The sequence below is a fragment of the Scyliorhinus torazame genome, chromosome 2 (assembly GCF_047496885.1).
Source record: "Scyliorhinus torazame isolate Kashiwa2021f chromosome 2, sScyTor2.1, whole genome shotgun sequence".
In the NCBI taxonomy this organism is placed as follows: domain Eukaryota; kingdom Metazoa; phylum Chordata; class Chondrichthyes; order Carcharhiniformes; family Scyliorhinidae; genus Scyliorhinus; species Scyliorhinus torazame.
This window is the reverse complement of record NC_092708.1, coordinates 384,908,901-384,926,289: the sequence shown is the minus strand read 5'-3', so window position 1 is coordinate 384,926,289 and position 17,389 is coordinate 384,908,901. Positions and strand designations below refer to the sequence as shown.

The 17,389-nt window shown below is 48.7% G+C and overlaps 1 protein-coding gene across 10 annotated transcripts in view; it reads right to left on the bottom strand.

The window, feature by feature from the left end:
- The window catches only part of nrxn3a (neurexin 3a), a 2,368,971-nt gene that overhangs the window by 50,073 nt on the left and 2,301,509 nt on the right, over positions 1 to 17,389 (bottom strand). For 6 of the 10 annotated variants that reach the window (XM_072493615.1, XM_072493594.1, XM_072493596.1 and 3 more), the window contains one exon: positions 6,769 to 6,847. In XM_072493615.1, coding sequence (XP_072349716.1) covers positions 6,769 to 6,847 — 79 coding nt within the window. Of the gene's footprint in view, positions 1 to 6,759; positions 6,848 to 17,389 lie in introns of all 10 variants that reach the window. The other 4 variants (XM_072493593.1, XM_072493595.1, XM_072493600.1 and 1 more) reach the window with 1 other exon arrangement.

Here is a 17,389-nt window from a genome sequence, read left to right as displayed (position 1 = left end):
CTCCTACGCTCCAGGGAAAAAAGTCCCAGTCTATCCAGCCTCTCCTTATAACTCAAACCATCAAGCCCCGGCAACATCCTAGTAAATCTTTTCTGCACTCTTTCTAGTTTAATAATATCCTTTCTATAATAGGGTGACCAGAACTGCACACAGTATTCCAAGTGTGGCCGTACCAATGTCTTGTACAACTTCAACAAGACGTCCCAACTCCTGTATTCAATGTTCTGACCAATGAAACCAAGCATACCGAATGCCTTCTTCACCACCCTGTCCACCTGCGACTCCACCTTCAAGGAGCTATGAACCTGTACTCCTAGATCTCTTTGTTCTATAACTCTCCCCAACGCCATACCATTAACTGAGTAGGTCCTGGCCTGATTCGATCTGCCAAAATGCATCACCCCACATTTATCTAAATTAAACTCCATCTGCCATTCGTCGGCCCACTGGCCTAATTGATCAAGATCCAGTTGCAATCCTAGATAACCTTCTTCACTATCCACTGTGCCACCAATCTTGGTGTCATCTGCAAACTTACTAACCATGCCTCCTAAATTCTCATCCAAATCATTAATATAAATCACAAATAACAGTGGACCCAGCAACGATCCCTGAGGCACACCACTGGTCACAGGCCTCCAGTTTGAAAAACAACCCTCTACAACCACCCTCTGTCTTCTGTCGTCCAGCCAATTTTGAATCCAATTGGCAACCTCACCCTGGATCCCGTGAGCTTTAACCTTCTGCAACAACCTACCATGCGGTACCTTGTCAAAGGCTTTGCTAAAGTCCATGTAGACAACGTCTACTGCACTGCCCTCATCTACCTTCTTGGTCACCCCCTCAAAAAACTCAATCAAATTTGTGAGACATGATTTTCCACGCACAAAGCCATGCTGACTGCCCCGAATCAGTCCTTGCCACTCTAAATGCTTGTAGATCCTGTCTCTCAGAATACCTTCCAGCAACTTACCTACTACAGACGTTAGGCTCACCGGTCTGTAGTTCCCAGGCTTTTCCCTGCTGCCCTTCTTAAACAAGGGCACAACATTCGCCACTCTCCAATCTTCAGGCACCTCACCTGTGGCTGCCGATGATTCAAATATCTCTGTTAGCGGACCTGCAATTTTCTCCCTAGCCTCCCACAACATCCTGGGATACATTTCATCAGGTCCCGGGGATTTATCTACCTTGATGCGCTTTAAGACTTCCAGCACCTCCTCCTCTGTAATATGCACACTTCTCAAGACATCACTATTTATTTCCCTTAGTTTCCTAACATCCATGCCTTTCTCCACCGTGAATACCGATGAGAAATATTCATTCAAGATCTCACCCAACTCTTGTGGCTCTGCACATAGATGTCCTAGTTGCTGCAAGCCTTTCTACCCCCGCCCCACCCCGGGAGAAAGTGTTTGAAATGTAACAAATAAAGACAAAGGGAATTAATAATAGGAGATCATTTCTGAGGAAACTGCGGAAAAGGCTGGCATTTAATTCTCCAGCACTAGTTGACTTGTACAGCACTAGCAGTGCAGTGCACACCACGTAATGAGCACCATCCAGTGACCCAGTTCATTCTTGCGATGTTCTGTGAAGCTGCAACACACCAGCGTGGCTTTGGGGGACATTTTGCTTAGCTCAGAACGCACAACACACAAACTGGCCATTCAGCTCAATTGCCCATGCTGACACTGTCCCGCCACCCCAGTCTCCTCCCTCTTACTGGTGTGTCTATTGCATTACTAAGGTTACTATGTACAGGTGGAGGGCAATGATTAATCGTTTTAGTGTATGTAATTCTTTTTGTCCCATTCAGGGGCAATTTGGCATGGCCAATCCACCTACCCTGCACATGTTTGGGTTGTGGGGGCGAAACCCACGCAGACTATGGGGAGAATGCGAAAACTCCACACGGACAGTGACCCAGAGCCGGGATCGAACCCGGGTCCCTGCCGCCGTGAGGCAGCAGTGCTAACCACTGCACAAACCGTATCAGCCTATGAAATAGGTATCTTGAGCACATGTAAAGAGAGACTTCCCCCCGGGAACAACATTTTAGTTTGATGAGGTAAGCTTCCTTTGATGTTTTGTTACAGTGCATCACATGAGGCTGCCTTCCCCTCTCTTTAGTTTATTTTATTGACTTTCGCTTTATTTAAAAGAGCATAAAGCTTTTTGTTAAAAGAGGATGCAAAGAGAGACTTCTCCCATGCCGCCAGTATTTTCAGTGGCACTGGAGAGTGCGTGATCCCTGCCTATGTGGATTGCCAGAGGTTTCAGCGTCTCTTTGATCACCTGAAGGGGCAGCTCCTCAAAACTTTGGTTGCACATCAACCTCATGCTCATAATCTTCGGTCACCCGGTGCGGAGAGGGGCCGGGTGGGTGGAGGACCTCCTCGTTAGCCTGCTCCCGGGCCTGGCCAAGGAGGCCGCCAACAGGTCCGGGCAGCGGCTGGCTGAGGGGGTCATTCAGCCCGACTGCCCGCCTCCCGTCCGCATCTACGTTGACTCCTGGGTGTCATTGGAGAGAGAAGGCGTGGTGTCCGCTGGTGCACTTGAGACCTTCCCCGACCGGTGGGCACTGCAGGGGCTGGACTGCACCATCAGCCTTGGAAACAACGTTTTAATTTAATCTGATTAATTTTCTTTCAAGGTTTGTCCTTTAGTTAATGTGCCCCTTTATGAAGCTGTTAATTAGTTTATTTGTTTCACTGTAGTAGTCAAAAAGCGTATAAATTAATTAAGTTTCCTTTAACGATTGGTTTGTTTTTTGTGACTGTGCTCTTTTAGAGGATTTGTTCATTTTTTAGCTTGTTTATTAGTTCATGTCCTTTTGGATTTTCACTCTGAAGAGTAGAAAGAGAGACACACCCCTGGTGAGAGGCTCCCTATGTGGGAGTCCTCCCTTTTTCCATTGGAGATGTGACATGGAGGGCAGTCCTGTGCAATGGAAGGTTGAGTGGGTTCATGGACTCCCAGGCCACCTGCAACGTTTGAGCGGTCCGTGTTCCACACATAATACAGGTGAGTGAGGTTGCAGCCCTTGCTTCACCACCTATGGGTGCTGCTCCTCATGTTTTGCTTACACTTCAGCCTTCTTCAGATAAGAGACCAAAGCTGCGCACAAGATTCCAGGTGTGTTCTCGCCAAGGCCCTACAGAACTGACACGGTGTTCATTTCCCACATTGCAACAGTGGCTAATTGTCAAAGGTGGTCCGTTGGATGTAAAGCACTTTGGGATGTCCTGAGGTAATGAAAAGGGCTACAGAGGTGCAGGCATTTCTACTTTTCTTTTGCCAGACACTCCTCCTCCTATATCGTAGCGGCCCCTAGGCCACTTGAAACTGCCCCACAGCTCTTCACATAAAGCACACTTTCCTCCCATCCAGATTGATTGGACGCAAATCAAATTGGTGCTTAATTGCTCCATTCTAAGCCACCCACTATCTCCCTGCCAAACTCCCCATTACAATATTTAACAAGTGAAGAAGACACTCAAGTAGAAATCCTATCCCCCCCCCCCCCCACGACGCTGTGTTGTCTCAACATTACTACATTGCACTGCTCTTCCTTCAGGCTTGTACCTGCTCATGCTTTGCGACTACAAAGCTGAAAAATTAAATATTTTTCCCAAGTGCTTCCATCTCAGTGAAGAGAATTTGAGCCAATCCGTACCCAACGGCCTGCTCTGAAAAATCTGCTCACATTTTAACAGCTGTGAAAAATTGCACCACAGCAGTTGAGACAATCCACCGTGTTCTAAAACAATCAACTAGATTCTAAATAAAACAATCCACAACATTCTTTTAAAAAAAAGTCAATTTGCCCTATCTCCCAATGTTAACGGATCCTCTAAAAAATGCCGGGATCCGTATCCGTAGCCACATCTTTGCCAGGAAATGACCCAGTTCTTATTTTGGACCATACTCTTTCTGTGTCTTTCATTGAAATCTATCCATTAGCTTTTGAGATATATTTTTGCCAAACAGACTAACAGACAGATGTGAAAACAGATCTCCGCCCATCTTCAGTGGCCGGGATAACTATTAGAAAACATCAGTGTGAAGTTACCAAGCTGAAAGAGAAAGACCGCTTCATATAGATATGTATCTGCCAGCATTGATACATCTCGTGGAGAGGGTTACAGTTTGGGCTACTGTCTGCCAATCTTTGGTTTCTATCATCTTAGATTTCGCAATTTAGCACGGTACAGCATCTGGAGGCACTGCTATTTCACGTTTTCCCCAGTTGTTAAGAGTTGAAACCTTGGAAGAATGCGTTTTCCAATAACCGTTGTGTTAACTGGACAAAAGTACTTAAGTTTCTCTTTTTTTGTGAGTCAGAGCTTGACTATCGCTCTTGTGGAAATTTGGTTTTCTCTTCAAGGAAGAGTTGGGAGAGGGGGAAAGGAGGGAGGGGGGGAGCGTGGGGTGGCAAGAAGAGGGGGGAAAGTTTTAACAAATCTCTACAAAAACAGAGAACAGAATCACATGACGGCACAACATCGAAAACAGTAAAACCACAGACGCAAACCAAGGACCATCACTGGTTTGCCAACTGGGGAAAAGTAAAGCTGGAGCAGGTTGAGGGGTGGCAGCTCCAGGATAGTGGCCACACAGACACCAAATACAACACTCAAAACAAACTGGGGTTTTTCTTGAGCGAACACTGCGGGCTGGATGACTGATACCCAAACAGCTTGCTATGAGACAAAACGATGGCCCCCATCACAGTCCATGCACTGATTATAGAGTCATGAAGAGGGTGTTTTTTAAAATCTTTCAGAGAGGAGCTACCACTACTATATGCCAAAGATGAACGCTTCACGAGATCAAACATGAATTCGAAATCGTTTGGCAAGTAACAATGCTTCCTGACAATAAAATTCTTTTCATGCCATCTGCATTCTCTTCAAAAACAAAAAAATTAAATCGTTGTTTAACACAAATAAAAGAAACTTGGAGGGGGTGAAGATAAACGCTGGACAGAGCAGTGACAGCGAGGAAGAGGTTCAGGTGTGGGGTGGAGGGGGGAAAAGAGGGGAGCAGAGCGATTGTTTGTCAACCTTCCACTTCATTCAATTTATTACAAAAAAAAATTATTTCATACACAACTTTCTTTGGCAGCCCAGGGTAGTGGTCACCACCCACCCTGCCAGGTTCGATGGCAAGAAAGGATTTTGTTGCCTCAAAAAATAAACAAAATAAATCTCTTTTGCGGTTAAAAAAAAAAGGAAACAAAAAACAATCGAAAAAGAACAAAAATCTCTTATATTTTTGTTGAAAAAGGTGCCTCAAAAAAATTCAAAATTATTCTTCGTCTTACAAAATGTATGTGAATATATATATATAAATTATGCAAATATATATATAGGTTTCTTCATTCTCTACCACCAAAATTACATGCGGTACATGATGAAGTGTGATAGCGAATAATGTCAGCTATAACTGCTGTTTGACAACAACATAAAATTAAACTAAAACCAGGCATGCGTTAACAGAAAACAACATCTCATGCAACTGTATGTAGATGCTGGGGTTAGAATGAGGGAGTGAATTTCTGTGTAAACGTATGATTTGATGGTGAGGGACTGTTGATATCTGTCTTTTATAGTTTTTTTTCTAAAAAAAATACTTCCCCCCCCACCCCCCCAAAAAAAATGAAATAAAGGTATGTAGAAAACTCCGGGTATCTTAAGACTCAGATGGTTTTGATCGACCTGTACCAAATATATTCACTTAATGTTAATTTTTTTTAAAAAAAGAAAATGCAAAGCCCAGTAAAATATTTTTTTGCTAGAAAAATCTTTTGCTGAATATCTCCTCATAAAACTGCGCTAATGCTTATATATAAATATATATACATACATACACACGTGTACATATATATATATTTAAATATGTAGGTAAGCCTGGATAGATGATTCTAGGTTTTAAAAAAAATAAATCATACACAGAAATTCTTTGATATCTGTTCTCTATTACAATAGCCTAGCTCATGGCAAGCCTTAAGACAGAGAGAGAGAGAGAGAGAGGGGGAAAAAAAAAGGACCAGCCTAAAATTTGCAATAAATCAGCTCACTGCCTGCAGCGACAGTCAAAATGCTTCCGTCAGTGAACAAAAAAAAAAAGAAGAGTAACTGGAGTGGGAAAACGCCAAAGGGAAAAGGGGAGGAAGTCAACGCAACGAAGGGGACCAATCGCGTGACTGACGGCAGACATTTTGGGGGCATCGGTCAGATTAACACGGTTTTCCCCCGTCTATTACTAATTTCGGCTATCTGTAGCTGGGCACAGCTCCGGCAGCGTCAAAATTAGTGCAAAAACGATACCATGTTAACCGCACTTGAGGTCCCATGGGTCCGTGTGCTATCACTGAAGAGCAGGAGAGCAATTAGCAAGATTAACGGGAAATCTTCATTATCCCACGCTTAAAACATTTCATTTATTCTGAAGGGGGGTCCCAGAAGGATTACGGGCAGCAATTCCAATTTGTCACCCGTTGATCAAACAACCTAATTTCCTGTTTTTCCAACCCCCCCCAAGCCATCTTTTTTTTATTTTATTTTTTATTGTCCCGTTGCTCAGGAAATCTCCACCTCAAGTTCCTCCTTACTTCCCGTCCCCACACTGTTCCATGGGACCCGATGCCTTCGACTGGGGTTCCTCTACCCATTTCCATTTTAGTTATTACTTTACCCTCAATAAGTTATCTCTTCAAGAGAAGGAAGGAGAAGCAAGTGAAAATGGACTGACCTAACCCACCTGAGCTGGGCTCGCACTCCTCAAGATCCTCATCATCGCTTGCGCACTCCGCTGACGACACGATGAGATCATCAGTGACCTATAATAAAGACAGAAATAAAGCGTCACAGAAAATATCAAGGCGGGCCATTCTTTCTACAATTTCAAACAGGAAAAGAACAACCTGAAATTTATACAACACCCTTTTACAATGTCCGTAGGCGGCATGGTGGCACAGTAGTTAGCACTGCTGCCTCACAGCACAGCACAGGGACTGGCGTTCAATTCCGACCTTAGTTGGCTGTCTTTGTGGAGTTTGCACGTTCTCCCCGTGTCTTGCGTGGGTTTCCTCCGGGTGCTCCGGTTTCCTCCCACAAGTCCCCAAAGATCTGCAGGTTAGGTGGATTGGCCGTGCTAAGTTTCGCCGTGGTGGCGCGAGATCTGTAGGTTAAGTGGCGGCGGTAGAGCGGGGGAGCGGGCCGAGGTTGAGTGCTCTTTCGGAGGGTCGGTGCAGACTCGATGAGCCAAATAGCCCCCTTCCGCACTGCAGGGATTCTACGCTCAGCACCTTCCAGCCAATCACGCCCTGTCCCTGCTGTGATTAGGGGAACGCGACAGCCAATTTGAACACAGTAATCTCCCACATACAGCAATGGGCTAATGATCAGATCATCTGTTTTTGCAACATTTGTTGAGGGGTAAATATCACCAGGATACCAAGAAAGCTCCCCTGCTCTCGCTTGATATATTGTGGGTTGTTTTACCTTCAGCCGAGAGAGCAGGCGGGACCTCTACTTAACACAGGTAAAATGGCGGGTCACATCAGGGTTGGTCGCCTTCTCTGAATAGTTTTGACTAAGTTCCAAACATGCCACTTTTTACAGGTGGCTGTATAATGTCCCACTGCACGATTGCAAACGGTGTCCTGGCCAACATTTATCTCTCAATCAACTTCGCACAAACACATAATCTACTCATTAAGGCATCGCTGGTTGTGGGATTTTGCTGTGCTCGGATTGGTTGCCGTGCCTCCTACATTGCTCCAGTGACCATAAAAGGATACTTGGTTGGTCGTGATCTGCTTTAGGACACCATGAGGCATAAAAGGGGCTATATAAATGTAAGTTGTTATTTTTGTACCTGCACTGTGATTGCCGGGTGTTGCGATTTCTCAGTTTAAGTTAAAAACTCTACACATTATCTATCCTTTCATCCCAGGTTCAAATCAAACCTGACTAATGGGATGGAACATTTCCCGTTGTGGTGTCAAGAACCATGGAAGCCAGCTTGCACACAGCAAGGTCTCACAAATAACAGTGTGATAATGATCAGAACCCCCCCCCCCACACACACTTTTCGGGATGTTACTTGAAGCAGATATTGTGGGTCATGACTCTCCTACTCTTTTCAAATAGTGGCTGTGGGATCTTTTACACCCACCTGAGAGAGCAGACAGGGTTTAATATCCCATCTGAAAGACCGAACCTTCAGCAGTGCAGCACTCCCTCAGTACTGCCACTGGTAGGGTCAGCCTAGATTATGGGTTGACGTCTGTGGAATGGAACATTGAAACCCTCATCTTCCGAGGAGCGAGAAGCCACTGGCCTGGTCATGGCTGACTGACGACCAGAAATTCAGAATTTAAAACAGAATCATTAACCGAGTCATCAGGACAGAACTGTCCCTGTGGCAGCTCAAGTGTTGCTTCAGTTACAACCAGTAGGGAATGCAGTTATATGGCATAGAAAGGATCCACATACAATCCCTGGTTGGCAGTGACACTCATGATCTCGGCTAACATGGCTATTGAATATCCCTGGCTACAACAGCGTGGATGTAGTGTATTGAAAATTGCATTGTGCATTTTGTCCACTGAAGATTTCCGTGCAAATCTACCAGTGGAGCGGAACCTAGAATGAAAAAAGAAGAGCCCAATCTTTTAACAGCATAGAATCATAGAATTTACAGGGCAGAAGGAGGCCATTCGGCCCATCTTGGAAAGAGCACCCTACTTAAGCCTACACCTCCATCCTATCCCCGTGACCCAGCAACCCCATCTAACCTAAGGGCAATTTATCATGGCCAATCCATCTAACCTGCACATCTTTGGACTGTGGGAGCAAACCAGAGCACCCGGAGGAAACCCACGCACACACGGGGAGAACGTGCAGACTCCGCACAGACAGTGACCCAGCGGGGAATCGAACCTGGGACCCTGCAGCTGTGAAGCCACAGTGCAAACCACTGTGCTTCTGTGCTGTACATGTACTCCTGATTCTGAATGCCTCCGACTGAATATCCTATTGTTATTTCCCAAGAACTTCACAATGGGCTTGCTGATTTTCACACACCTGCGATTCTCTGCATTACAACAAATCAATCTCTCGACCCCCCCCCCCCCCCCCCACTTCGGCCTCTGGAACCCCCCAACTCACCTATAAGGGGGTCAGTGAGCCCCCTGCACCCAACCGCTTAAGGGCAGGACGCCTCCGGGCCCGATCACCAGCGCAGGTAAAATGCATCTTCGCACTGCCAGCCAGCAGGGGGAAGGGGAGGGGATGCAGGGGCACCTGAGGACTCCCTTATAGATGGGGGGAACTCCCCGACGAGGCCACACTTTGTCCTGTTTCCTGCACTGAGGAGATCCACAAGCTCCACTCGACCCCCCCAACATGACCTCCAAATCTTCCAAATCCTCAACTCACCCATAAGGGGGTCTTTGGTCCCACCCCATACCCCACCACACCCGCTCAGGGCACCCCAGGCCCAATCTCTAGTGTGGGTAAAATGCCAACCAAGCAGTGCCCCTGTCAGTGCCAGGCTGGTACCCAGGTGGCAGTGCCAGCATGGGTGCTGGGCTGGTAGTGTCAAGGTGCCTGGGTGGCACCAGACGTGCCAGGGTGCCACCCTGCCCAGATGGTAAGCACTTGGGGGTGTCCGATCCCCTGGGAGACCCCCCATGAGTGCCGTTTCAGCTGGTCCCCATTTGTTCAGAACAGCACTGAACGGCGCTCGCCCGAGGTCTCCAAGGCTGAGGGGTTAGATCCCAATCCCTTGGGTACCTCGGGGAACTGCATATTAGAGTGGGACTAGCTGTCTCGCTCTAATATGTCAATTTGGAAAATAGTCATCCCGCCCACAATGAGCGGGATTCAGTTTGCGATGTCTCACGGGATCATGTTAGATCTCGTGAGGTGCGGCGAGCCCGGTAGATTCTGGAAGAGGGATCTCTGGCATCTAGCAGCCATGCCGCGCTGCCTTTCGGGCACAGCGCGGCCGGTAGATTGCGCCCAATGTGCATGTATTATGATGTGTGTGCATGTATTACGTCATGCATGTGTGCACGTGTATTGTGATATGTATGCGTGCATTATGATGTGTGTGTGCAGGCACGTGTATTATAATGTGTGTGTGTTTTACAATGTATGTGCATGCACGTGTATTACAATATGTGTATTACAATGTATGTGTGTGCACGTGTATTGTGATGCATGTGTATTGCATTACGTGCGTATAACGATGTGCGCGTATTACAATGTGTGCGTGTGTATTATGATTTGTGTGTATGTATTACATTATGCATGTATGCACATGCATTGCAATGTCTGTGCGTGTATTACGAAGTGTGTGTATTACAATGTGTGTATTACATTGTGCGTGTGTATTACATAATGTGTATGCGCATGTGCATTACGATGCGTGTGTATTACGATTTGCGTGTATCAAATTATGTGAGTGCATATGCATTTCAATGTGTGTTTTGCATTACGATGTGTGTGCGCATCACAATGTGCATTACTTTATGTGTTTGTGCTTGTGCATTACAATGTGTGTATTATGGTGTGTGCACATGTGTTATGATGTGTGTTCGTGTATTACCATGTGTGTATTACCATGTGTGTGTGCACATGTGTTGCAGTGTCAGTGCGTGTATTGTGATGTCTGTGTGCGTGCATGTGCATTACCATGTGTGTGTATTATGAGGTGTGTACGTGTATTGCGATGTGTGGGTGTATATTACGATGTGTGTCCACGTATTATGATGTGTGTATGAGTGACAATGTGTGTGTGCATGTATTACGATAGGTGGGTGCATGTATTATGGCATGTGTGTGTATATTACGATATGTGCGTGTGTTAAAATGTGTGTATCTATTCTGATAAAATATGTGTGTGTCTCAGAACAGTTGGTGCTTATGCAGAGTGCTGTCGGGCAAGCTTGTTCCTGCTGGGTCGTTGGCAGGGAACAGATCACCCTGACCAGATAAGGGCATCAGGACAGGGGCAGTAATGACAATGTCTGCCTGTCGCTCATGCAAGTCCCTGGAAACTGGCCAAGAGGCAGTGAATGTCATTGCTGCTGATGACCTTTATGTGGGTTGACAGCATGCCATGCTGGACTTGCTGCCCTTGAGCACATTGAAGACGTAGAGAAATTCCTGGGTGACTTGTTCGAGGGAAACCCTCAAATTGAAGATTGAGGGGAGGTGAAGGAGCAACAATATCCTGTACTCCACTCATCCGCACATTACACCGCATCTCGCTGTTAGCAGCATGAGATATTTGTGCAGATTTCTTTCTTCGACAGAGAAGCCTTTCTCTCCGAGATCCATTTGCAGATTTTCAAAGCCTTAAGAACAACTTATGAATATTAAGTTGCTGTTCCGTGCCTGTGGGAGGCTGCATTCCGTGAAAGTACAACAGCCCGTGCTGCAAAGGTTTCGTCTGTATCCTCTGAGCCGGGTTTAGTGGATGAATAAATTGCACAGTGTCGTACTGAACCTGACGATTAGGAAGGTGTCGGCTTAATCACTGGGCTACGCTGAGCTGACACCTTCAGTCCCGGGCGCGAGAGAAAGTGTGCATGGAAGCACGTCGAGAAAAAGGGAGAGAGAGAGGGAGAGGCAGAAAGAAAAACACACACGCAGTGAGAAGAAGTGTGCGAATGGGTGAGCACGGAATGTGTGCACCATGTGAGGTAGAGAGAGTGGGATGGAGAGAACGAGGCAGAGAGGAAGTAAATGTAAGGGGGAAAGGGGGTGTGAGGGATAGAGAGCGTACGTGAGAGAGAGTGAAAGTGAGTGCGTGTTTGAATGTGTACACACGTGTGTGGGTACAAATGTGTACTTTGTCTACACGTATGCATGTGTGTTCTGAGAACGAATGTGGGTACATGTGCACGTACATGTGCTTGCCAAGGTGCATGTTTTTCCACATGTATGTTCTTCAGGGATGAAATTAGACAGCAGGTAGTACTTCAGCCTGAGCTGGTCATGTTACCTTTGAGTTTATGACATGTTTCAGTGAGAAGAGAAGAACGACATTGGGTTGGAAAACCCGATTGGCGAAGGCTAAGGCATTTACAACAATGTGCATTTACGTAGCATCTTGAATGGATTTCCAAAGCACTCCCTTCCCTGGACATAGAAGTCAGGTTATAAGCTACTGCTGTGCTCGTCATATGATATCCCAGGGAGCAGATATCCAACTGTGGAAAGAACACAGAACCAGCAAGTGCTGCAAGTTACAAGACTGGAGTTATTGAGCTTTAAAATCCCCTGTGGATATAATTTCGATATTCACATTGTTCATTACAATTTTAATTGCTCCTGTCATAAAACGTAATCGTAAAAATTCTGAATTTGTGGCAATGTGTAACCTGAGCGCTTAAAAAAGAATGTTCCCTCAAATCCCTCCAATGGAGACGGAGCACTCCCCTTCCTCTGTGACCCATTTCTGTGATGGATGTTCCTCTATCCCGCTGACCATTCATCAGCCCGAATATAAAGTGCCTTTTCCATAAACCGGTCCCAAATAGTGTTAAACAAAGAGGATTGACCTCTGGGGTTGTTGATGCAGAGAAGATGTCTGCCTTCCTGTGTGAATGTAATCATCGGGGTGGCCTCCGATGGGGTCTGGCCCACGATCGGGGCCCACCGATCACGGGCCGGCCTCTCCCCCCACCCCCCCCCCCCCCCCCGGGCCTCCTTCCGCGCGCGGCCCCAGAACACCGGCTCCATGTTGGTGAGGGGCCGGCGTGCGTAAGACGTTCCCCCACACATGCGCAGGATTGGGCTGCCCCAACTGCGCATGCCCGGGTTGGCGCGGCGGACGCTGGACCCTGTGGGGGCCAGAATAGGTCGTGTCCGGGCCTTGTTTGCGCCGTCGTGAAACGCGACGGCGTTCACGACAGCGCGAACACTTGGCCTCAATATCGGAGACTCGCCCCCACTGTTCCCATTTCCTCCCAATATCCTTTGATCCCTTTAGCCCCAAGAAATGTGTCTAACCCATTTTTGGTCTCAAAGGCTTTCTGTGATGGCGAATTCCACAGGCTCACCACGCTCTGCATGAAGACATTTCTCGTCATCTCAGTCCCAAATGGTTCACACCGTATCCTCAGACTGTGACTCCTGGGGCGGGATTCTCCGCAAACTGGCGCAATGTCCGCTACCCGGCGCCAAAAACGGCACGGATCACTCCGGCGTCGGGCCGCCCCAAAGGTGCGGAATTCTCCGAACCTTTAGGGGCCAAGCCCTCACCTTGAGGGGCTAGGCCCGCGCCGCAGTGGTTGCCGCTCCACCGGCTGGCGGGAAAGGCCTTTGGCACCACGCCAGCTGGCGGCAAAAGGACTTCGCCGGGCGACGCATGCGCGGGAGCGTCAGCGGCCACTCACGGTATCCCCGCGCATGCGCAGGGGCGGGGGTGTCTTCCGCCTCCGCCATAGTGAAGACCATGGTGAAGGCAGAAGAAAAAGAGTGCCCCCACGGACAGGCCCACTCGCCGATCGGTGGGCCCCGATCGTGGGCCAGGCCACTGTGGGGGCACCCCCCAGGGCCAGATCATCCCGTGTCCCCCTCAGGACCTCGGAGCCCGCCCGCGCCACCTTGTCCCGCCAGTAAGGTAGGTGGTTAATCCACGCCGGCTGGAGAGGGTTGATAGCGGCGAGACTTCGGCCCATCGCAGGCCGGAGAATCGCCGGGGGTGGGCCCGCCGACCGGCTCGATTCCCGCCAACCGGCGCGGCGCGATTCCCGCCCCCGCCGAATTTCTGGTGGCGGAGAATTCGGTACACGGCGGGGGCGGGTTTCACGTCAGCTCCCGGCGATTCTCCGACCTGGTGGGGGGTTGGAGAATCGCGCCCCTGGTTCTGGACTCCCTCACATCGGGAACCTCCTCCCTGCATCTACCCTGTCGAATCCTGTTCGGATTTTATAGCTTTCTATGAGATCGCCCATCATTCTTAGTCAATCACCTCGTCAATCTCTCCTCACAGGTCAGTCCTGCCATCCCAGGAATCAGTCTGGTAAACCTTTGCTGTACTCCCTCGATAGAACATCCTTCCTCGGATAAGGAAATACACACAATATGTCAGGCGTGGCCTCAACAAGGCCCTGTATAATTACAGCAAGACATCCCTGCCCTTGCACTCAAATCCTCTCACTATGAAGAAGCTGGGGGGGGGGGTCTGTACTCTGGGAAAGAGAGGGCATAGGAGTGACCTGACAGAAGCCTTTGAGATTTTTCACTTTACCTCGAGAGTGGTTTGAATACTGTGATACGGGGTGTTGTGAATCCCATAGATACATTTAAGGGGAAGAGAGATAGGCACATGAGGAAGAAGGGAACAGAAAATAATGCTGATAGAAGGAGACAAAGTGCAGTGGGAGGAGACTCGGGTGGAGCATGTAGTGACCTCTGTATGTGCATGTACACAAGGGGTTAATGTGTCATCAGCAGCACCACATGATCACCAGAGGGCCGGACAAGCAGGGATATAAAAAGCAACCACGTTGTGTCTCCCTCAGTCTCTCTCTCTGTCTCGAGTGCACTGTGACCAGGGCAATAGCAGACTAGTTCAGATGGCTAGTGGAGTTACGTATAGTTACTGTAGTTAGATCTTGTTAACCTTATCACTAGTATCAAAGTTAAAGTAAAGAACTCATGCACTTGTGTGGTGAATGTATTATACCAATAATCCACCACTGTATCAGTACCATGCTTTGCCTTGTATTTGCATCTGTGCTATGTTGTTGCCCTTGTGGGCTCCACCTATGGGCCATTGTATAGCATCATCCATAGGGGAACATGTTGGGACATGTATGGGCTCCGCCCATGGCTCCTCCCCTTGAGGGGGGTATAAAGAGCAGTCGACCTGTAGGCGGCGCACAGTATTGTATCAGTCGCAGGCAGGCACTGTTCTAAGTTGATTAAAGCCACGGTTCATCTTTACTCTTGTCTCGAATGAATTGATGGTCGCATCAATTTAATCAACGTAAACGCAATGATGGAATCGGCCCTCAAAGCTGACCGACTGGAACTCGATCCGCAGGCCCCAGAGGCGAAAGAAATGTTTTCCGCACCGGCTTCGATGCTGCAAGGCTTATCTCGCAGTCGCCTCCACGCCTTCCGTCACCGACGAACAGAAGCTGAGCCTCCTCCACGCACGGGTGAGCCATCGGATCTCTGTTCAACTCGACGAAGCCTCCTCCTATACTGATGCCCTTGCGAAGCTCGAATGCCTCTATGTGCGCCCCGTGATCAACTTGTTGTTACAGTTACTCAATAAACCTTTGTTGTTACTGGACGAGTTTGAGTCTTCTTCATCGAGATTCAGATGACCTCACCATCAACCAAGGATTGAGTAGCACGAGTTACCTACCACACAGGTAACAAGACAGAGCATTAACACCAGCACAAATCAGCTGGGGCCAAATGGTCCTGTTTCTGTGCTGGAAGCTCTGTGTAATTCTGCAGAAAAACACAAGCGTCGCGATGAAGCTTTGCAGAACCTGGTGAGTTAGTCATTAATTGGTGCACTTGGTATCAGTTCGAATGCCAGTGTTGTACCGTTAACTAGCGTTGGAGATTTAAATATCAGCCAAACTGCCATTTTAATGGGACAGAATCCAGTATTATTAATGTCCTGGGACTTATTGTGTTTCACTCAGAGAGAAGATGCTTCCGGTTTGGAGGGGAGTCCAGAACGAGCTCAGGGCTGTGTCGCAAATAAGGCCAAGAAGGAATTTGGGTAAAAGGTGGAAGTCACCATCACAAAGGACCAGATGGGTGAAGCTGGATAGGTGCACAGGGGAGGTAGGAAGTGACAGATAAGATGACAGGCGCAAAACAAAGGGCGGGATCTTCTGGTCCAGCCGACGTGGGGTGGATTCAATGGGAAGTCCCATTGGCAGCGACAGGACCAGAGGACGCTCCCGCCGGCCATTGGCGGGGGGAGGGGGGGGGGGGGTCTCCTCCCACCGCCGGGAAACGTGTCGCGGAGGAGGCCAAAGAATCTCGCCTTAAGTGTGGTTTTAGGACAAGGGAAAGGGTGGGAAACATAAAACCACCAGAATGGATTAGAGTGGCTGAACGGCCTCTTTCTATGTCGTTCTGCAACAACTCACGGATTCTGAGTTAGCCCATGCTGGGTGAGGTGGGGGTGGGGGTATCTGGACGGAAGCGGTAATGGGACCAAGCATTCAGTTTTCATCATCTCCACCTCTCTGTCCTCCCCCACAGCGCAGCCATGTGGGATAATCTGGTGCCGATATCGTAATCGGCGATCGGGCGGTGGAACATAGAACATACAGTGCAGAAGGAGGCCATTCGGCCCATCGGGTTTGCACCGATCCACTTAAGCCCTCAACTCCAACCTATCCCTGTAACCTAATAACCTCTCTGTTGTACTGGGTGTTCTGATGCACAAATGATCCAACACGGCTGTAGATGGTACAACTCTGTTTTATTGTCTAACCAACTAACAACTAACTACTGGCTTGGGTACTTACTTCACCAGCTAACCTGTGGACCCAGCCCTATCACTATCTTAGTGAGGCACTCAGCACATGGTGTATGCCTGAGTGGCGCGCTGTGAGCTCTGTGCTCTGAGCTATCTCCTGGTAGAATGAGCAGGAACTGTGGTGTTCCCTGTTTTATAGTGCGTGTGCTCTCACTGGTGATTGGCTGCGATGTTGTGTGTGTGTTGGTTGGTCCATCTCCCTGTCCATCAGTGTGTGTGTGATTGCACCATGATATGCTGATGTGGATATCATGACACTCTCCTAATCCTTTTGGTCACTAAGGGCAATTTATCATGGCCAATCCACCTAAGCTGCACGTCTTTGGACTGTGGGAGGAAACCGGAGCACCCGGAGGAAACCCACGTAGACACGGGAATAACATGCAGACTCCACACAGACAGTGACCCAGCGGGGAATCGAACCTGGGACCCTGGCGCTGTGAAGCCACAGTGCTAGCCACTTGTGCTGCCCTTTTTATGATGGAATCGGGGGCGGCACCTGTTTTCAGATGCTCCGCCCCCTCCAAAATGGCATCATCGAGGAGTACGGCGCACGCCGCTGGGACGGCCCAGGACGTCACCTGGAGGGCCTCCCACGGGGGCCGAGTTCCCTACCGCGCGGTCGATGTGTGGTCTCAGCGGTAGGGAACCCGGAGTGGCGGCTGCGGACTGTGTCCAGCGCTGCCACAGTCGGGCAGGAGATGCACTGCTGGCCGGCGGGGCTTCGGCGAGGGCTGGGGAGACTGGTGGGGGCTGGCCCAGGGGTGGCGAGGGGGTGTACAGGGGGGCACTACCTGCCAGGGCGGGTCCGCACACGGCCGGCGCCATGTTGTACGGCGCG